The following is a 22282-nucleotide window of genomic DNA, read 5'->3' on the forward strand; positions in this document are numbered from 1 at the left end:
ATGACACGTTTGTAAAACATTACACAATTCAGCAGCGATGGCTTTCAGGTACCTCAGTGGCATCAGCAGTACTCTGAACAGCAAACAAATAGGGACTCTGAATCCTGCCTTCCTACTAGATCTGGGTACTGCTGCTTAGTCACCTACAGTGGAGCGTCCATGGGGACATCACCTGAAGAAGAAAGCCAAGTTACTCACCTTGGCGAAGTAACTGTCATTCTTCGAGATGTGTGTCCCCATGGGTGCTCCACTACCCACCCTCCTCCCCACTTCGGAGTCGTTCTTCTTTGTTTTCCATATTCTGAGGCAGGTTTGAGGAACTGGCGGGAGCCAGTCCGCGCATCTGGACAAAAGAGCGCGAGTGCTGTGAGATGACGTCACACATGGGCGATCTGGTCGGATAGTGCCAGGGAAAAATTTCTGCTCTGCGGTGCCGAGACAATTCCAGCACCTACAGTGGAGCACCCACAGGGGGACACGTCTCTAAGAACAACAGTTACTGCACCAAGGTGAGTATCTTCACTTTTTTCTTCACTCGGTGCACAATCAACCTGTGGAACTCCTTGCCAGAGCATGTGGTGAAGACTGTGACTTTTAACAGGGTTCAAAAAAGAGCTAGATAGATTCATGGAGGTGAGGTCCATCGCTGGCTAGCCAGGGTGGGTAGGAATAGTGTCCCTAGCCTTTGTTTGTCTGTAAATGGGTAACAGGAGAGGGATCATGTGAGGATTACCTCTTGTGTTCCCTCCTTTGGAGCATCTGGTATTGGCCACTGTCGGCAGACAGGATACTGGGCTAGATGGATCTTTGGTCTGACCCAGTATGGCCATTATTATGTTCTTTTATGAATGAAGGGTTACAAATCCCTGGCCAGGAACCACTGCTTTCTAGCCACTCAGCTCTGAAAGCAGCACAGAAGTAAGGGATTATTTCAGATTACAAATAATAAGGGATGTGAGGTAGTGTTTCCTGTAAGATGTGCTTTTGGGCAGCCACCCAGAAAAGATTCAAATGCTGCCAACTCGATTAGCAAAGCACCCACAGCCAGCATTATGTATTTCTTATTGGCTGTGTACATCTGCACATGTCTGGTGCACATAACATTTATTTTGACGTATATGGAAAAAAATTGAGCATTGGTGTAGGGTGACAAATTGTGTGAACGGAAAGGAATGTGCAACAGGAAAAGTTGCTCTTCTAGACCAAGATTTTTGTTTCTGGTTTAAAATGTTACTTTTTTGAATATCATCACTGCAGTATTACTAATTCAAGGTTAACACTGTTACTGATAGTGTAAATGGAATGTTAATATTAGAGTTGTCTCAACATAAGATGCCTTCCCTTGACCCCAGTCACAGGTGCACTAGACCCCTCTACCTCTGAAATGGGCTAGACCTCCTGGTACAATCCAGCTTGCTTTGTTACACACAACCTAGGTGACTTGAGCCTTTTTCATGCAGAATAACTTTTCAAAGAAAGAGTATGTGATAGTGGGGTGTTGGCCTGTTGGTAAGAGAGGTCACCATCAAAGTTTTGCATGACAGAATGTCTCACTTTGTGAGGATCCAGAGCCCAAGCTCCAGACCAAGCCTGAAAGTCTACACTGCAGTGGATCAGCCTTGCAGCCCAAGCCACGAACCCAAGTCAGCTGGCACAAGCCAGCCCAGAGGTGGGGAGGGGGATAGTACAGTATAGACATACCCGAGTTTTTGAGTAAAAAGTGGGGTCTGTTCCACTTTTTTCAGCCTGTGTGAAAGGATTGTCTGCTCATTGGATCCTTCATTAATAGCTCCAATGCCTGTCTCAAACAGCAGTGGAATGAAACTGTTGTGTTTTTGTTGTCCACAGGTTTCCCCATAAAACAGCAGTGTCAGCTGATATTTTTAGTCAGTGTTTATTCTGCTCCAATTTGGGAAAACTATGAACAACATCAGAGGCACTGGCAGCTCTTATCGCCTTTCCATTGGGGAAAACTGCTCCATTTACTCTCTAACAATTGGTTTAGATAAAAGCTTATATTCTGCAGAAGTTATTGGAATTTGGCCCTAACTTACTAAGGGAAGCTTCATACTCACCAGTGAGGGTAAGGAAGTGATTTTCTCAAGCCTTTCCTAAACATTTCAGTAGTAATTGAAAGGACTCTATCTGGGTATTACTCAAGAGAAAATGTATATGAATGCCATTGATAAAAGCAATTCCAGAGAGCACCACTAGGTAAGAATAGATTTATTTCTGGCTTGGGGAGAGGGGGCACAAAAGAATTCATCAGAGAAACAGGGAGGCGAAAAATATCAGTTCAGGAGGAGAGGATCATAGGGCGTCAAAAGACTGTGTGTCTGATGCATTTGGTCTTAAATGCAACTTGAAACACGAAGAATAAGTTTGTTGCACATGGTACTCTAGAAAAATTTGCCTTACCATAACCTTTTATATGTGGCATTAACAGGAATAACGTTCTGATGTATGGGCCCCTGTGCATATTAATTTATTCCCTAGACTCAAGCTCTACAAGCAAAGAAAAAGTAACTTTATTCTGATGTGTGTGTTCACATCCTGGAATGTTCCTTGTCCTTTGTGAGGCCAGGATTGCTTTCTGCAAGTTTCTCTCAAAATTCTGTTGCTATAACAAACTGTGTGTTTGTGTGCTTTTTAAATTAGAATAAAATGAAGTACCAAAAGAGACTTCCATTAACTCTTAGAAAAACTTAGAATAAATGGTCCTGTAGCAACTTAGAGACTAACCAAAAAATATAGATGGTATCATGAGCTTTTGGGGGCACAACCCACTTCTTCAGGTGAATGGAGCTAGGAATCCAGGGAGAGCAGAAGAAGTGGGGTGGGGATGTCAATTAGTGTGTCCTGCTAAATGAGGTGTTTAGAGTGGGCTGTAAGTGCCTGATATTTCCCTTTAGATGTCATTTGGGTGTTGAACATAACGGCCCATCCAAGGCATGTCTTTATTCAATCCTTGGGAGAATGTGTCAAATTTGTATATGAAAGCCAGTTTCACAGACACACTCCTGACATTGTAAACCTTTAAATCCATTAGTGAGTGCCTGGGCAAGTAAAAATGTTTCCCAATAGGTTTCTGTGTATTACCATTTTGAATATCTAATTTGTGTCCATTAATCCTTTGTCAGTTTGGCCAATATACATACCAGAGGGACATTGCTGGCACTTCATGGCATACAGGCAGTCGCCGGGTTACGTGGATCCGACTTACGTTGGATCCCTATATACGAACGGGGCTTTTCTCGCCGCGTAGAAAAGCCGCTCCCCGTCTCCCTGGTCTGCTGGGGGGGCCCCCCCAGCAGACCAGGGAGATGCGGAGCAAAGCCGCGGAGGATGCGGGCGGCAGGACCGCGGTGCGTCTCGGTGGTCCGCCGCCCGTTTCTCCCTGGTCTGCTGGGGGGGGATGCAGCTAGTGCACCCCCCACCCCCAGCAGACCAGGGTTTTCTCACCGATGCCTGGGGTAGAGTAGCTGGGGGGCTGCCGGGTTGGTTCCACAGCACCAAGGTGCGGTGCTATTGGACCAACCCAGCAGCACCCCAGCTGCTCTGCCCCAGGCGTGTCCAATTCAGCCGCTGCTGGTCAGTTTCAACAGCGGCTGAATCTGGACGCCAGTTCCAGCTTGCATACAAATTCAACTTAAGAACAAACCTACAGTCCCTATCTTGTATGTAACCCGGGGACTGCCTGTATATCACATAGCCATCTGTGGACCACTAGTGGTCTGCAGCCACCTTACAGGTGGTCCATGGCTTCAGCTCAGCCCCTTCCCTCCCTCCCCCTGCATCAGGGAGCCCATGCTAGCGCACCAGCCTCGTGGCCACGACAACACTAGACCACCTGCTCCATCTTCCTGCTTGGAGGGTGGAGGGGGGTAAGAAAGCCCCGACCTTCCCCTCAAGACCCAGACTGTGGAGAGTGGGGGATAGTTTTCCAGGATAGGTCGTAGATTGTTAATGGTGCCTTGGAGGGATTTAAGCTGGGGGCTGTAGGTGAGGACTAGTGATTTTTTTTTTTTTTTTGTTTGTTTTTTTTTTGGTTACTTTGTTTGTTGGGCCTCTTGAAGAATCTGATGCCTGGGTACTCTGTCAATCTGTTTTTTCACTTCCTGGGGTGGGTATTTATGTTTTAAGAATGCCTGATAGAGATCCTGTAGGAGTTTGTCTTTGTCTGTGGGATTGGAGCAAATCCCGTTGTATCTTAGGTCCTGGGTGTAAACAATTGATCAGGTAATGTGTCCTGGATGAAAGCCAGAGGCATGTAAATATAACAGTTGGACTTATTAACTGTTAGAACATTTCAGGCAAGTGAATGTCTGGAAAAAGATCTAGATGGTGCTGTAGTCAACACAATGCAACTGACCATTCAATGTTTTGGGAAGTCAACATAGTGAATAGGATGTTAGAATATAATAGCAACATCCTGCCAGTATATCCTTACACACAGTATTGAGGTAAGGATCTAAAAAAAAAACCTAGAAGATCCTTATTTTACTTAAGAAAACACCTGCAGCTACAAGATCAAGGATATTGCAAAAGCTATGGATTCTCTTGCTTTAGAGCATAAATCTATAATCCTCTGAGGGAAAGAAGTTTCCCCCCATAATTTCTCCCTGCCCAGATGTATTCAGTATACTGAACTGGACAGATGACTTTTTTAGCAATTTTTCAAGTACTAGTAACTAAAAACTATTGAGCTACAAATTTCATAATATGAACTATTCCCATTACTTTAGCTGATCTCTGAACAAATATGAATAGGCTTGGCACAATTCTATTTTTTTAATTTTTATAATTTTGTATAACTTTAACAATATTGATTATTTTCACATTTTTAAAAATATTAAGATAATTTTTCACAACTGTGCAAATCTATTTGTGGGGGGAGGCAGGAGACCATTATATAATAATATCATAAGTTGAAATTCAAAGAGTTAAAGCTTCATAACTATTAAAATACAAATTGTAAACGAACATATCAAAATATACAGAATACATATTCTTAAATAAGACAGAGTTCTCAAGAAGTATTTTTTCTTAGCATATATATAAAGTTCTATTATGGATGGAAATTGTTTTTACTGTTTGAGGGTGGATGCTAAATTTTACATTTATAAATTTTTTTTACTCTAATCTTTGAGCCTAAATATAAAGAGCTTTGGCTTTCTTCACTAAGCTCTAGCTAGAAGGTTAAACTGTGGAGTTTTTTCATAGGGCTTGTCTGTGGCAATATTGGGGTAGTAGTAAATGGGACAATGTATTAGGCACCAAAATTTTCCTTGCTTTTATAAGCAGAATAAGTGTAGTGACCTTTTCACCAATTTAATCCCAAGTTATTCTCCCGTCATAATATTTTATGACAAAGCTATCAGACTTTGGAGAGCTACATGAACAGCATTTAATGTATGTAGTGTTGTTGCTGTAGCCATATCAGTTCCAGGATATTAGATGAGGTGGGTGAAATATCTTTTATCCATTGGACCAACTTTTATTGATGAGAGAGACAAGCTTTTAAGCATATATAGAGCTCTTCTTCAGGACTGGGAATTTAGTGACATTCATTTTGTGAATGGGCCATCATAATATTGGAAGTCTAGTGAAATAGTGGTGCTTGGAGATCCAACTGCAGTATGAACTGGCATTCTTTTACTTCCACCTATTGTCAATAAATCTTATGGTCCTGCTTGAGTTTGTCTCTGCTGACTTAGCGTAGGTGGGCTCTTTCATTTATAATATAATGTGGGGGCCAGAGCATGTAGACTTGGGAGATAGTTTGAAGAGGTCTTTGAGGGTACTACCTAGTTTGACTTAATGCTTTTTAAGGGGTTTCAGGTTTAATATATCTTCAACACAGGTCTGAGGACACACAACATGGATTCCTCAGACTAAGCTTAAGTCCATTTTTTGTAACTAGCCGTTAGACTGGCTTGTTACTCAGCCAGTTCTCTCTGTTTTTCTTGCACTAGCTCAGTATTGCATTGTTGAGCTTAAAAGGTTACAAGGGGATGGATCATAACATACAAACTCTGAGAATTTTGAAAGGAGAGAATCATAACCTGTTAGGGATGTAAAATCCCATTTAATTGGTTAAACATAAGGGCTGTGTTTACATTGGCACGCTCTTCCGCCAAAGCGGCTGCTTTTGCGCAAAAACATGCTGCCTGTCTACACTGGCGGGGAGTTCTTGAGCAAGAACACTGACGTTCTAATGTGTGAAATCAGTGCTTCTTGTGCAAGAACTATGATGCTCCCGCTCAGAAATAAGCCCTCTTGCGCAACTGAATTTCTTGCGCAAGAAAGCCCAATGGTTAAAATGGCCATTTGAGTTTTCTTGCACAAAAGAGCGTCTACACTGGCACGGATGCTCTTGCGCAAAAGCACATCTCTTACGCAAAGGCACATGCCAGTGTAGATGCTCTCTTGTGCAAATATTTTAACGCAAGAGCTCTTGCGTTAAAGAGTATTTGCGCAAGATCATGCCAATGTAGATGTAGCCAATGTTTAATCCGTTAGCTGATTAAAGAAGGGCATCCGGGGGCTGAAGTGGCTCCATTAGTATGATGGGAGCTGCTCTGGCTAAGCTGGAGTACCCTCCACCCACTGCTCCAACCCTCCATTCCCCACTGGTTAACAAGAACTGGTTAGCCTCACCCATTACAGATGAGGCTTTACTAGTTAACCACTCACATCCCTAGTTTTTATCCTAGTTCTGTAAAACTGTGTTTTTACAAATCATAACTGAGCTAAGTATCCTCTAATAGTTCATCTATCACTTTTCATATACACTTAATTCCATTAGGGCAAAATTCTGGAGTTTTTAATGAATTGTATTCAGCCTTTTCTTAAGGCGCACTTGTTTATGTAAAGGTTCAGGTTCTGGCTCTTAATGTAGGCATGTTTGATATATATTACTGGCCCTTGCTATCTGAAAAAGGGAAATACTTAGTTTTGGGAACAGGGTATGAGGCAACTGGTAGTGCAGCTAAATATTTTAAATATTGAAGTTGAGTTAATGTATCCATAAAAATAAAGTTAGTCTTATTATTCCGTAAGTCTGTTCCAGTACTTAGACTACTTTGTGTTTAGAAGTGCCGAAATAATCTCTTGTCAAAATATTTGTCCAGAGGACCAGAACAACAAACATGTAATCCAAAAATTACCAATAAAAAGTGATTCCATTGTTACTTTTATTGTTGGTTACAAATTGGGTAGGTCTGCAGTAGTCCTCTTTGCCCCTTTTAAACTGAAAGTGACCACCAATGGGTGTGCAACTGCTAGTTCCTTGCTTCTGTTCCTAAGATGTCAAACACTTTGTAGTATCTCTCATGTTTTTATGCTTTTCTTTACATAAGTAGTGAAAAGCCTGGATTAATTTTTTTTATGCCCAAATTGATATCTTAGCTGTGTTTTTTATCGTTGGTCTAAAATATTTCTTTTGCAGTTTGTGATGGGTATTCTTTTAAAGAAGAATGCAAGTTCTAGGCATGATCACAAAGCTACCTTTGAGATGGAAAGGTTTTTCATGAGTGTACAGAAAAAAGTATGTTTCTTTAGCTGCAGAGATAAATGTTTATAAGCTCAGAACTATTATGCTTCTAAGAAACAGAATGTATTAAAATAATAAAGGTCACTTTTTAAAGATTGCTTCAAGCTTTCTCCTTTATTACTGCAACATAGGATTTAAAAGTAAACAATCTTTTCCCAATATTATATAAATACGATTCTACTCCTCTGAAACCAATATGCCTTTCTATAGGATTTTTCATCAAAACATATCAACTGTAGTCCCCAGCTAGCTGCTTTTTTTCCTTCTTTACCCTTAAAGGGTTAGATGCAAGTCAATTTGATGACTAACAGTAGCTTGATGGAGAGCGGGGGAGAGAGAAGGTACTCTGCAAAGGAAATAAATCTATAAAGAGTGAGTTAAAATACCTAGCTGGCTGAAGTAGTTGTTCCACAGCACTTCTCAATTGTTATCAGCTGGAAAATGTAGAATATTTTGTCTCATAACAGTGGACCTAAAAGTAAATAGTGTGTACAGAGTGGTTATGGTTCTACACTGTTTCTGTCCAATTAAATTGACTTTCACTAAGTTTCACTCGAGGAAGGTCATGTAATGGGTTGTGTATGCATTTAAATATTTTAACTATCACTAACTAAAATCTTGAGACAGCAGTCCACAAAATATCCTTAGTTTATTTAGTGTTCTTTGCCTTGTTCTATGGTTTCAGTTATCTTATGATGCAGATTATTGTAAATACTTTGCATAATTGCTTAGTAGATGTTGTCAGGGAGGCATCTGGAAGTGCTGATGACCAATTGGGAAACAGTAGGATTTTTGAGCCTGGTGTGGTATTTTTAGGCTACGTCTGCATTGGCAAGATTTTGCGCAAATACTTTTAACGCAAAAATTTTTGCGTTAAAAGTATTTGCACAAGAGAGCGTCTACACTGGCATGTGCTTTTGCGCAAGAGATGTGCTTTTGGCCATTTTAGCCATTGGGCTTTCTTGTGCAAGAAATGCGTGTTACCTGTCTATACTGGCCTCTTGAGCAAGAACAGTTGCACAAGAGGGCTTATTCCTGAGCGGGCGCATCATAGTTCTTGCGCAAGAAGCACTGATTTCACACATTAGAACATCAGTCTTCTTGCGCAAGAACTCCCCGCCAGTGTAGACAGGTAGCATGTTTTTGTGCGAAAGCAAGTGCTTTTGCGCAAAATCATGCCGATGTAGACACAAGCCTTAGTGTTTAGAGTTAATAATCTATAGAGATGAATGGGAGCTTCTCACATCTCAGAAGTACTCTTTCAGGATTTCTACAGATTAAAGAATGCAATATGGTATAAGTTCGTTTTTATTACTTTTCCACAGCCCTGAGGACTAAAAATGAATACTCTTTAAAAAAAAAAAAAATTTTTTTAAACCCTGAAACCTTAGGTTCTGGAGTGCAATTTTGCAAGAATATGTGATTCTACAGAATTCTGGAATATGTGGAGCACTAAATGTCTCTTCAATCAATTATTTTACCATTCTGTTAAGTCTGACAAGTGCTTTCTGTAAACTTATCTCTTCTAAAAGTATATGGGAGAATTTTGTCTCTTAAATCTCTGCAAATGAAAATGAGATGATGTTGCACATACCCAGTCCCACATAAGCGATAATGGGTATTATATGTCCAGGCATCTCTGGACTTAATTCATCCCACAAATCTTGAGTTCCTCTGGGAAACTTTTATTCATTAAATCCTTTTTTCCTGTGTAACTAGTCTGCTTGAACCCAAATTTAATATGTCCAAGTAGTACAACTATTCTCCTTGCTTATATCTTATACAAGAGAGTGAATCCTATCAAGTCTCAATTTTTTTGCTAACCTGTTTTCAGTCAGGCTAAAGAACTGCTTCCTGTTCTTCCTTGAGAACTTACTCCTTTCTCTCTTTAAACTCATCTTTTCCTGTTTGTCCATTTAATTCCAGCTCCCTTTAAAATATACTATTCCTTTTATTTTTTCCTGAAGAATTTCTCTCACTGTTTTACTAATTGGGCTTGCTGATTGTGATAGTTCTCTTGAGATTTGTAGCACCTTGCTTGCTTTTTGTTCTGTCCATTGACTCTCTTACTGGTTTTAAACTACGCTACTTACTAGAAGTATAAATCAAGGCTTTTGGCCACAGTGGTTCTAGGATTCTTTCTTTTGCTGATGTGTTTCTCTATCCCCAGGTGCATGTTGACATCTTGCATATTGCTGTTTGATACTAAACAGTCCATGATTTCTGCATTAGTGTAGAGGCATTAGCTCCTGCCAAACTCATGGCAAATCAAAGTAGGTGACCATGTGCTTTCAAGTAAGCTTAAGTCTACACTGCCAATTTACTGCACTGCAACTTTCTGATTCAGGGCGCAGCAAGTTACAAGCACTGTAAAGCACCAGAGTAAAGGGGGCTATAGTGTTAGGAGCCATATTCCCAGCACAGCTAGCTACTCCTCCAGGTGGTTTACCTAGAGTTTACTCTCCTAGCACTTCTGATGTGGCCACTCTGCCATGCTGAAGTGCTGCTGCGACTGCACTTTCTACTTTCAAGTGTGGACAAAGTCTTAGAATGGTATACGTGCTGTGATATAACAGCAGACTGCACTCATGAATGTTATGCGACATGCTTAGATTTTTAGGGAGGTTGAATGAGCCACTCCTTGGCCACTCCAGCTTTAGACACTGATACCTTTTGATACAAGGGTATATTTTTAGAAATGTGTAACCTTTGTTATTTTTACTTTTACTCAAAGTAGGAATGCTCAAGTGTTAAATTGATTGGTTCTACTTTCCGTTTGAATGAGTTTTAGCAGAACGCTAGCTATGTCTGCACTAAGGAGTTATACACATTTTATTGCTAAGTAGCTTTTTGTGAAAGACCTCAGTGCAGCCAAGGCTTAAGACTTCACCTTGTATGGCTTTAACGCGAATTTTAATATCTTTGAGCCAGCTGATAACTTTCAAAATTGGTCACAGAATATCCTATTTAAAAATGTAAGCCTTTTTTCTTTTCTTTTCAGAACACTGTAATGTTGTGTTTGACTTAATAGGCACAGAAAAAGTACGGCAAGCTCTGGACTGTAAACATCTCCATGTTGTAAACCCTGACTGGCTGTGGAGCTGCTTGGAGCGTTGGGACAAGGTAGAGGAGCAGCTCTTTCCCTTAAAGGATGACTATATCAAAACACAAAGGTAAAATTTATATAGGAAAAAAATGGACCAAAGATAATTTGATCATGGTATTAAACTGAATTTATTCTTATTTTAATAGAGAGTTGATTCATAGCTATAATAAACCCAGAATTGTATGTGAAATGTAGTGTTTATATGAAAATTCCATATCTCATTTCAGCCAACTTCTTGTAGTGTTTGCAGGCAGGACTGCCTACCACTGGGAGGCAGTTGATCCAAGCTTTGGAGTTCCTAGAAGTCCCTAGGACTAGTAGTATCACAGGTGGGGATTTCCAGTAAGCAGCAGCAGGTCTGACCAGTGGTTCTCTGTACTTGTGCTAGGGAGGGCCAGTAGGGACCAGGAATGTAGGTGCAGCATGATATAATCATGCAGTCTCCAATCCTGCAAGCACACAAATTCATGGATTACGAGAAGCCTGAGCAGCTAGCCATTTTACACTTGGTAACGAGAAAGAAAGGGAGAAGAACTCAGGACAAAAACAGAATGTATGAATAAAAAAAGGGAGGGAGAGGTTGGAAGAGAAAAGGGGAAGATCAATATGAGAGCAGAAGGGAAAACACCAATGGGAGAAGGGTTGGTAAAAAAGCAAGAAAACAAAAACAGTGGAGTGTTAGGTGAACAGCAAATCGAAAATATAAATCTTGGATAGGAGAAAGGAAGCAGAAGAAAAATGTGAAAGGGGACAGAGACTATTATAGATGAGCCCTCTTGAGGGAGAAGACTTAAGACATGTGAATGGATTAATATTTGTACCATAAATAGGGTTTGTGGGTGCCGAACATGTCTAAAAATGAGGCAATTCTTTTTTAGAAGCCTAAAAAGGAATAAAGGAGTCTAGAATATTTTTGCCTAAGTAAATAATCAGATTGTAATTATAAACTAAGACTTGAGATACTAATGTGCTAGATCCTTTGCTATCGGAGTTATTTGTGGCAATGATTGCTATCCTAGAGGTCTTACAATTTCAGGTGGTGAATAAGATACAAAACCAGATAAAACTGAAAAAATACCCTATTTGAAAATAAAATGAGTTTATTAAGAACATTGAGGGCACTTCATAGTTATAACTATCAATTTATTTCATGAGGTGCCTGTCACTGTTAAATCAGAGTTGTGGCAGCAATTTAAAATGGTTATGTATAAATGTATGAGATGAAACTGACTTTTGGTGAGCAGCCTTCTTACACCACTATATGATGCATAGCAAATTCTTCTATACATCCTTTTGTATATATTTCCTTGTGATACTAATCTGGTAATATTACCAGATCTGACACATTTGATGGTGTTAATGGCTTTTTTTCTAAAGTAGCCATATATGTGGCTTAGTGCAACAGTAAATTATTTTGGTGGTTTTTGTAAATATTTGTTGATGTTGCAGAAGTTTCTATACTAATTTGTTTCATTTTGCTTTAAGAGCAGTATTGAATAGCAAATATTTATCTTATCATATACAAATTATAGGTATCAAAGAATGTTTGTGCACGTGCATTTAGTCTGATTTGTATTAGTATCTCCAAATTACAGTGATAAACAAATTTTATGTATTAGTTTTAATTCTATAGAGGAAATTTGAGTTTTCAGTTGTTTATAAATTTTGAGAAATAGTTAAGATAGATATTTTATTATAATCTCATTTTAGTGAATAAGTATGACATTAAATCTGTTCTCTTCATATACATGCATTATTACCATTAAGTTATGTGGGATTTTCATATATATGCTAAGAAAATACATTTATTTTCTGCTTTTGAAAAAAGGCAGACCCATTTTGCCCTGAAATCTGTCTTGTCAGAACCTATGCCCTTTCTCTGAAAGGGAAATCCTAATACTTTCCCTTCCGGTTACAAATAATTACTGTAATATAAATTTCTAATGTAACTTTTTAAAAATTACATTCAACAGAGAGAACAGTCCTGCCACATTTCCTGATACACACAGCGCATTCCAGACTGCTCTGTTTCACCCGACACCCATCCATCCAAAGTTTCAGCCAGGTCCTGAAGTTCGGCTTTATGATCCCAACACCGGAAAGCTAATCAGGAAGGGCTCTCAGTCTTCTGGCCAGCCTCTGTATATCCAGTCTCCAGCTCCTCCCCTCACTTTACCGGTCCATGGGGAGCACTCATCCTTCAGGTACATGAAAGTGTAGCTAAGAATCACTTAAGCTTATTTTCAAACTTCATTTTTCTAAGATCTCACTTTTTTGTGTTACCTGATAGCATTTCATTCAATTGGCTTAGTTAGCTTACCTCTTTGAAAAGTTAAAATGGTTTTAACTCTTGCAATATCTTACTAAAGGAAATTATTAGAACTAGGCAAACAGCTGTGGTGATATGAATGTGTTTAATTCCGTATAGGCCTTCCTTTTCTGTATTTGTAGAAACCCCAAAGAGAATATACAACTTTTGTATTTTATATACTGTAGAATTTATTAGGATAACTTATATCACAAAACAGTGTGTTTTTACATGTGAATTTCAGTTCTAAATAAGTTTTATTCATTACTTTGGATTTGTTTGGCTATCAAATACAGCTGACTGCAGTATCAGTTTTGCTTGAAAACTTTTCCTCTTTACTTATCTCATACACATACTTTCAAATAGGAGATTATTCTGGGATTTTACTTTGAGGTTACTTTTGTTTTTAGAGGATTACCTAGTGCATGTTACTGTGACTTTTTTTCTATGAGTCAGTCTGCACTTAAAAACATTAACTGACATTTGATTTGATACGAAAATAAAAGGGGATGAAGGCTGGTTTTGTGATTTTTAAGGCCTTGAATTTCTAGCTGAGACACCTAGGGGACTTGTCATGGACACTGTGATCTTGGTCAGCTCATTTAAACCATGATTTTTAAAAGTAGGAGTCTTAGGCTCCAGAGTATGGATTTAGGTTCTTAAATAACTGACCTAATTTTCAGAAGTGCTAAGCACGCAGCAATTCGTGTTGACTTAATTGATTAGTCATCTTCTTGGTACCTAAGTTTCTCCATCCATAAAACATAGTAGAGTATTGGGACTAACTTAATTATCTCTGAAAACATGTGAGATCCTCAGAAATGATAGAAAAGTTTAAAGCATTATAATAAATGCCGTGGTGCAAGGTGAATTCTTTTCCATGTTCTCCTTTTCACTATCTCTACCCTTTATATTCTTTGTTACAAAAATCTCTTGCTATCTCTTCTTTTTCAGAATCCTTTACATACTTTTTACTTCTCCCTTCCCATTTTCATGGTTTTCCTTTCGTTTTGTCTCCTTCATTACACTTTCCTTAGCCTTTCTTGGCATGAATGTATCCAGTTCCTTTGGCTATTTGAAAAGGCAATTTTCTTTTCTGCTTTTTTCCCCCAAATCACCACTTTTTAGCTTGCATTTTGCTTTAATACTCTTAAATGAACAGGCAAGAAAGAAACAGTCAAGACAGCAAGTATTCTGAAAGAATAACTGGAAAGGTTTTGTTGGTCATTATTTGACAAAGGGGAAGAGAAATTTGTTTCCAAGTTTCAAGAAGCTGGGAAATGTTTGCGAGGGACTGAGTTTATGTAGGACTTTCCTAAAATGCTTGGGTGTAAAGGTCTGTGATGTGTTAATTTATCAATTAGGACTGTCAATTTACCTGCGTTAACACCTGCGAGTAACACAAGACAAGATTAATTTTTTCAACATGTTAATCTGGTGCTTTGAAGGGGCTTTCCAACAGCAGAGCGGGGGATCAGCTGGAATCCCCACCTGATCCCCCGCTCCTAATCAGCTGCCCCTTGGAAACACTGCCATGGCGCTTCCAAGGAACTGCACTGCATGGAGCCTGGCATCAGCTGGGGACTCCAGCTGATCCTGGTCTCCATGCAATGCTGCCCTGTTGAAATGCTGCCATGGCTTTTCAAAGGGGAGGCGCACGTAATTAATCGAGATTACATTTTTTTATTTGCTTAACAGCCCTAGTATCAGCAAAGTCAAAAGAGCACTCTTTTAATCTTCATATTCTTCCCTTCTTCCTCTCCAAATTTACAAATTATTAAGCCAAAAATTTACATTCACAATGATTGTCATTTTGCATTGTAATGCAAAAGTAGTGACTCGTTTTATGTACAGCTTTTGGAAGAGAAAGACAATCAGTTGTATCTTTAGCTGGGAGCTGCTGGGAAACCAGTCCCAGGCTAAGCCTTTGGAAAATTTTCCCTTTCTTAATTATAATTTTTACTCTTTAGGATGGTTTTGTGATTTTAAAATAAATGAGTATTCTGAATTTTAAAATAAAAAATAATGTGAAGGTCGTGGCTTTCAAGATTATACATTTCCTGGTTGTAGGTGTAATTTTGTTCCTAACTTGAGAACCAGGAACAGCTTGTTGTATATTGGGCAAAAATCCAAGGGGAAAGTGACTCTGCATACAAACATGATGTATTTTTCGTGAATTATGCAAAATCCTCAGATGACTCTCTGTTTTCAGATTAGCCAATTATGTAGAATTGTACAAAGAATTAATGCTACGTAGGGTATAGTCATTTCTTCTTCGAGTGGTCCCCGTGGGTACTCCACTCTGGGTCCTGGTGCGTCCTCACGCCAGCGACCAGAGACTTTTTCTAGCAGTTTCTGCTGCGCCGTGCATGCGCCATAGCGCTCTCTAGTGCTGTTGGAATCTGCTGGGCACGCGTGGCGCGGCTCCTCAGTTCCTTCTCTACCATCCTCGGCAGCAGACGAAGCCTTCAGTTCTCCTCATTTTCTGTAAAAAAAAAAAATAGACAATTTCCTAGTTGATTCCCCAGTTTTCCTCACGATCCAAGTTCTTTTTTAGCCCTCTTCTCCTAACCCAGTTAGTTTAAAAAAAAAAAAAAATTCTCTTGTTGCGGTTCGCCGCTTTTTTTCCAAGAGCCTCATTCCCGGTTTTAAGAGGTGCAAATCTTGCCGCGACGCGATGCCCATGTCTGACGGGCACACCAAGTGCATTAAGTGCCTGGGTGAGTCACATCAAATTCAAATACCCGCACTGCTCCAAACTCACCGCGAGAGCGCACCATGACTGGGCTAACAGACTTAAAATGCTCCTATACAAGAGGTCTCTTTGGCCATCTTCTGAGGACTCTCCAGCGACTTCAAAAACGACTTCGCAGAGTAAGGGTATGGAAAAAGATCATCCCTCTACTCACTCCGGCTGTATGGCCTCGAAAACAGGCCTTTCCCCAACTCCCTCGCTACCCTCAGCACTGACAGCAGCACCGGGGATAAACCTGGGACTTCCAGCACGGCACCACATAAGTCGGTGAGGGCGCACAAAAGAACCCACTCGGAGCCAAGACAGAAGTAGTCTGCACTGCGATCTACGGCACCAGAGCCACTTGCAACTCTGTCCGCTCCAACTGCACCCGGCTCCAAGCCCTCGGCACCAAAACATCACAATAAAACGGCATTGTCCAAAAAGCTGCGTACCGATGCCTCCCAGATGGAACGTCCTGCACCGGGGCAGATCGCGGTACTGCTCTCACCCATGACACCCACGTTGTCCACGGTACCGACACTGTCTCCAGCACCTATGTTGCCCCCGGCACCTACACCGGTCTCGGCACCGCTGAAACAGCACCATTCGGCATTGAGAGAGCACCGCATGCCTTCGGTACCACCTACACCTGGCTCCTCTGTCCAGTATGTGCACTCCTGATGCTCTTCTCGATCTTCCAGGGATGCGGGCACCGAGTCAAGGAGCAGATTCTCATCTCAACATTCCAGCCCGGCACCCAGACCGCCCTCCTGGCAACCTACCATGGTGCAGTATGCATACCCTCTTCCTCCACCATGGTATGCGCAACAGTATGCCCATCCTCCACCACCATACGCCACCCGTTGGCAACCCTGGGAACCACAGCCCAAGAGCAGCCACCACCATGCGCCTTCTACAGTTTCGAGGCCATCTCCAGTCTCATCAACCACTACCGTTCCAGTCACTGAGCTGACTTCCCCGACTCATTTGGACATATAGGACTCCCTCTCCGAAGGGGAGGACAGATCCCCCTTGCACAACTCATCATCGTCCCCAGATGAGGCAGTCATGGCTGAAGCCCTGCCTCCCGGTGATGATGCTAGAAAATTCCAAGAGCTGTTTAAATGAGAGGCCTTGGCACAGGAACAGGGTCTCCAGGAGGTCCAAGACAAACAATATCATCTTCTCCGTACTTTACAACCCCCAGTTGCCTCCAGAATAGCCATCCCCATGGACGAAGCTATCATGGATCCAGCTGATATCATCTGGCAGACTCCGACCTCCATTGCCCCGACAAAGAGAAGGGCCGACCGCAAATATTTTATCACTCCCAGGGACATGGACTTTCTGTTTAACCATCCCCCTCTGAACTCATTAGTAGTAGACTCTGTTCATCATAAAAGTAAACAACCTAATTTCAGAAATATCCCACAGGACAGAGACCATAAGAAGGTAGATACCATGAGTCGTAAAGTTTACACTTCGGCTACTCTACTCCTCGGAGCATCTAACTAAACCACGATGCTCATTGACTATGACCATGCCAACTATTCTAAATTGCAGGACCTTCGACATCTTCCGGAACACAAGAAACCGGCCCTACTCAGTATTATGCAAGAGGGCCATAATGTCTCCCGTACAGCTTTACAGTCTGCTATGGATGTGGCTGACACCACAGCATCTGCCATCGTCCTCCATCAGTTGTCATGGCTCCAATCATCGGGAGTTCCAAGAGATTTGCAACAAAAAGTAGAGGATTTATCCTTTGATAAGGCCAGCCTATTCTCTGCCAAAACAGATGAAGTATTGCCCTCTATGAAGGACTCCCGAACTACTCTCAGAACTCTGGGTATGTACACTCCTCTCTTCAAGAGGACTAGATACCAGCCCTACCAACATCCCAGGGAACCCTTCAGACAGTAATCAAGATATGACTTTCATCAGAGACCAAAGCTGGAATGCCATAGGCCGCAACAGCAACAGCACTCCTCTACCCACCCACCTGCAAACAAGCAGCAGATTTGAAAGACTGGTCAAGAACCAGAAAGCCATTCTTCTGTCACCAAGGACCGATACGTTTCAATTCCACCACCCTCTTCGGGCCTTCTACCATCAATTGGCCCTCATTATGTCAGACAAATGGGTTCTGGAATTGATCCAATACAGTTATGCTATCCCATTTACTTCCCATCTCCCCACCCACCCTCCTACCCCATCCCTCTTCAGGGACCCATCTCACGAAACCCTTCTCGATCAAGAGGTTTCCTATCTCCTACAACTAGGTTCCATAGAACCAGTTCCATCACCATGTCAGGGTCGGGGATTCTACTCAACCTACTTCCTAACCCAGACGAAGAGTGGAAGTTGGTGTCCCATACTAGATTTGAGGCGACTAAACAAATATATTGCCTACCACCACTTCAAGATGGTAACTTTAGCAATGATTATCCCGGCACTCGACCAAGGGGACTGGCTTTTGGCTCTTGACCTTCAGGATGCCTACTTCCACATCATGATACATCCAGCACACAGGCGTTTCCTTTGTTTCATGGTGGGGACCTGGCATTACCAATACCGAGTGCTCCCATTTGGTTTCTCGACTGCTCCAAGAGTATTTTCCAAAACCCTGGCAGTTGTAATGGCTGCGCTCCGGCACCAAAGGGTCATGATATATCCGTATTTGGATGATTGCCTCATAAAAAGCTCTTCCTTCAAAGAAGCCAAGACCATGAAGGATATCACGATACGCCTTCTGACCAACCTCAGGGCTTTCATATAAATCATGCAAAGTCCTCTCTAATCCCTACACAGAAACTGGAATTTATAGGTAACTCAGTAACAGCAAAGGCCACCTTACCCAAACACAGTAACAGCAAAAGCCACCTTACCCAAACACTGGTTCGCCACCATTCGCGACCTGATCACTACCGCATGCACAGCTCCTACCATGATGGTCTGCCAATGCCTCAAAATTCTAGGCCATATGGCATCTACGACATATGTAGCCAAACTAGCCAGACTCCACATGAGGGGTCCACGATCATGGTTAGCAACAGGCTACAAGCCTTCCAGAGATCAACTCTCGAAAATGGTATCTATTCCACCTCGCATCCTCAATTCCCTCCAATGGTGGATGGTCCCACAAAACATGCTAGAAGGCATTCCCTTCCAGAGTCCTCCGCCTGTACTCGCTCTGACAACGGATGCTTCCCTTATGGGCTGGGGGGGCCCATTTAGGGAATGTTACAGCACAGGGCAAATGGTCGCTCATGGAACAAACTTTCCATATCAACTTCCTCGAACTACAAGCAGTCAGATGTGTCAACATTTCACCCAGCTCATAGGACACAAATCATGACAGACAACACCACCTGCATGTACTATATCAATCGCCAAGGTGGTGCTCGCTCACCATCCCTGTGCACAGAAGCCATCAGGTTCTGGAATTGGTGTCTAGCTCATCAGGTCACCCCAGTGGCCTCCTATCTCCTAGGGATACTCAGCGTCACAGCGGACACCCTCAGCCGCACGTTCCACAATCGACATGAATGGGAGATAGACATGCATGCCCTCATCCCACTCTTTCTTCAGTGGGGACATCCAGACATAGATCTCTTTACCACAAAGAACAGAAAGTGCCACCTCTATTGTTCTAGAGGAGCCTTGGGGAAACACTCCCTCGGAGACGCCTTTTCCATCTCTTGGGACTCTCATCTCCTCTATGCTTTCCCCACCTTCCCTCTATTGCACAACAAAATCAGGACAGATCAGGCCTGAGTTATCCTGGTGGCACCGGCATGGCCCAGACAGATGTGGTACCCATACCTTCACAGGATGGCGACAGTGAGTCCGTTTCCATTCCAACTCCATCACTACCTCCTGTCACAGAACCACGGCACGACTTTCCATCTGGACCTTCGCAAGCTTCATCTCTATGCCTGGCTCCTCCATGGCTCCAGGATGCTGACATTACCTGTGTGGAACCGGTGAAAGCGATACTAATTAATAGTAGAAGATTCTCCACCAGAAAAACTTACCTATATAAGTGGAACAGATTTCTTCAGTGGTGTAACGATTTGCAGACAACACGGCCGGCTTCCGCCCCTCTCCCTACTTTGTTGGATTACTTATCCCTCGAGCAATTGGGACTCACTCTTAGTACAATCAGAGTATATGTGGCAGCCATAGCAGCCTTTCATCACCCTATTGATGGTGCTTCCTTCCTCGCTAATCCTTTAACTAAATGCTTCCTTAAAGCTTACAGAACACTTCCACCCATCCGCCCACCAGTCCCCATCTGGGATCTAAACCATGTTCTCAAAAGCTTGACAAAACCACTGTTTGAGCCATTAGCCACCTATGTATGGCCCCATTTGTCAATTAAAGTGTCCTTTCTGGTCACTATAACCTCCAGCAGGAGGGTGAGTGAACTTGCAGCCCTGATGGCCAATCCCCCTTACACTATATTCGCTAAAGACAGAGTGATACTCGGACCCCACCCGAAGTTCCTCCCCAAAGTGCCTTCCCCTTTCCATGTTAATGAACCTATACACTTACCTGCCTTCTTTCCAAAACTGTATGCTGATCCAGTTCATGCTGCATGGCACACGCTCGATGTCCACAGGGCACTGGCGTTTTATGTGGACCACACCAAGCCTTGACGCACCTCACCTAGGCTGTTCCTTTCCTACGCCAAACGGTCCAAGGGATAGGCAGTCTCATCTCAGAGAATTTCAAAGTGGATCACCTCCTGTATTTGAACTTGTTATGAGCTGCACTATAAACACTTACCTGAATCCATAATGGCTCATTCCACGAGAGCAATGTCCTCTACAACTGCCTTCCTTAACAACGTTCCTCTGCAAGACATCTGCAACACCGCCACTTGGTCATCCGGCCACACCATTTGCACAACACTACGTGCTTTCCTCTTCAATTGCAACTTCTGTGGCGGTGGGACACGCAGTACTATCCACAGTGACTACCACATGGCTCCAAACCCACCTCCTGTGAGCTGACAACCGCTCTGTAGTCACCCAGAGTAGAGCACCCACGCGGACCACTCGAAGAAGAATGAGTTACTCACCTTGTGCAATAACTGTGGTTCTTCAAGATGTGTCCCCGTGGGTGCTCCACTACCCTTCCTCCTTCCCCTGCTTGGAGCCTAATACTCTAGCAGGTAGAGAAGGAACAGAGGAGCCACGCTGCACGTGCCCAACAGATTCCAAAAGCACTTTGGTGAGGGACCTTGTAAAAAGCTTTCTGGAAATCTGAGTACAATATAGCCACTATCTAGTTGTATGTCCCAGGAGTCCCTATGTGGGTTGGTGTTATGAAGCACAATCCCTAGGAAAAAAATACCTGTAAGCATCTCTGCTTATTCCAAACACAAACTTGTAAAGACATCAATATGGAAGTTGTGATTCACTTTGAGTGGCTTTAAGAGGCTTAAAAAGACTTTTCTTTAACAAACACTTAAGCTATGTCTACACTGGCGGGTTCTTGCGCAAGAACACGTCCACACTGCCATGTGCTTTTGTGTAAGAACATCCGTGGCAGAGTGGATGCTCTCTTGCACAAGAAAGCTCTGATGGCCTTTTTAACCATAGGGCTTTCTTGCACAAGAAACCCCTGCCGTGCATCCACACTGCCCTCTTGCACAAGAGAGCTTACACTTTTTAAAAAAAAGAGCACAGCTCCTGCACAAGAAGCCCTCTCTTACCACGCTTTACTGTAAATCTTCTTGCACAAGAGCGGGCGGGCAGTGTGGATGCTCTGCGGAAGAATGGCCGTTCTTGCGCAAGAACCCACCAGTGTAGACATAGCCTTATAGTTTTCATTTGAGATGACTAATCTTTTAGACACTTGGAAAGTAACTGGTTGCAGTGTACTCATCAATCTCGCAAGCCACTGATCAGTGAATAATATTAGGTTATCTCAGTGGGATGTTTACCCTAAAGCTGCTTTATTCATAGTGGTTTTTAGAATCATAGAACACTAGAACTGGAAGGGACCTTGAGAGATCATCAAGTCTAGTCTCCTGCTCTCTTGGCAGGACCAAGTATGCTCTAGATCATCCCTAACAGCTGTCTGTCTAACCTGCTCTTAAATATCTCCAATGATGGAGATTCCACAACCTCCCTAGGCAATTTATTCCACTGTTTAACCACCCTGACTGTTAGGAAGTATTTCATAATGTCCTACCTAAACCTTCCTTGCTGCAATTTAAGTCCATTGCTTCTTGTCCTATTCTCAGAGGCCAAGGAGAACAATTTTTCTCCCTCCTCCTTGTAAGACCCTTTTAGATATTTGAAAACTGCTATCATGTCCTCTCAGTCTTCTCTTTTCTAAACTAAACAAGCCCAATTCTTTCAGTCTTTCCCTCATAGGTTATGTTTTCTAGATCTTTAATCATTCTTCTTGCTCTTCTCTGGACCTTCTCCAATTTCTCCACATGAAATGTGGTACCCAGAACTGGACATAATACTCCAATTGAGGCCTAATCAGCAAAGAGTAGAGCTGAAGAATGACTTCTCGTGTCTTGCTCACAACTCTCCTGTTAGTGCATCCCAGAAT

The 22282-nt window shown here is 42.2% G+C and overlaps 1 protein-coding gene across 2 annotated transcripts in view; it reads left to right on the forward strand.

The window, feature by feature from the left end:
* Positions 1 to 22282, forward strand: part of CTDP1 (CTD phosphatase subunit 1) — a 185856-nt gene that overhangs the window by 57731 nt on the left and 105843 nt on the right. Inside the window, exons 9-10 of one of the 2 annotated variants that reach the window (XM_075921112.1) lie at positions 10587 to 10728; positions 12635 to 12865. In XM_075921112.1, the coding sequence (XP_075777227.1) occupies positions 10587 to 10728; positions 12635 to 12865 (373 nt within the window). Of the gene's footprint in view, positions 1 to 10556; positions 10729 to 12634; positions 12866 to 22282 lie in introns of both variants that reach the window. The other variant, XM_075921111.1, reaches the window with a different exon arrangement.

Source organism: Pelodiscus sinensis, chromosome 2 (genome assembly GCF_049634645.1).
Source record: "Pelodiscus sinensis isolate JC-2024 chromosome 2, ASM4963464v1, whole genome shotgun sequence".
NCBI lineage: Eukaryota > Metazoa > Chordata > Testudines > Trionychidae > Pelodiscus > Pelodiscus sinensis.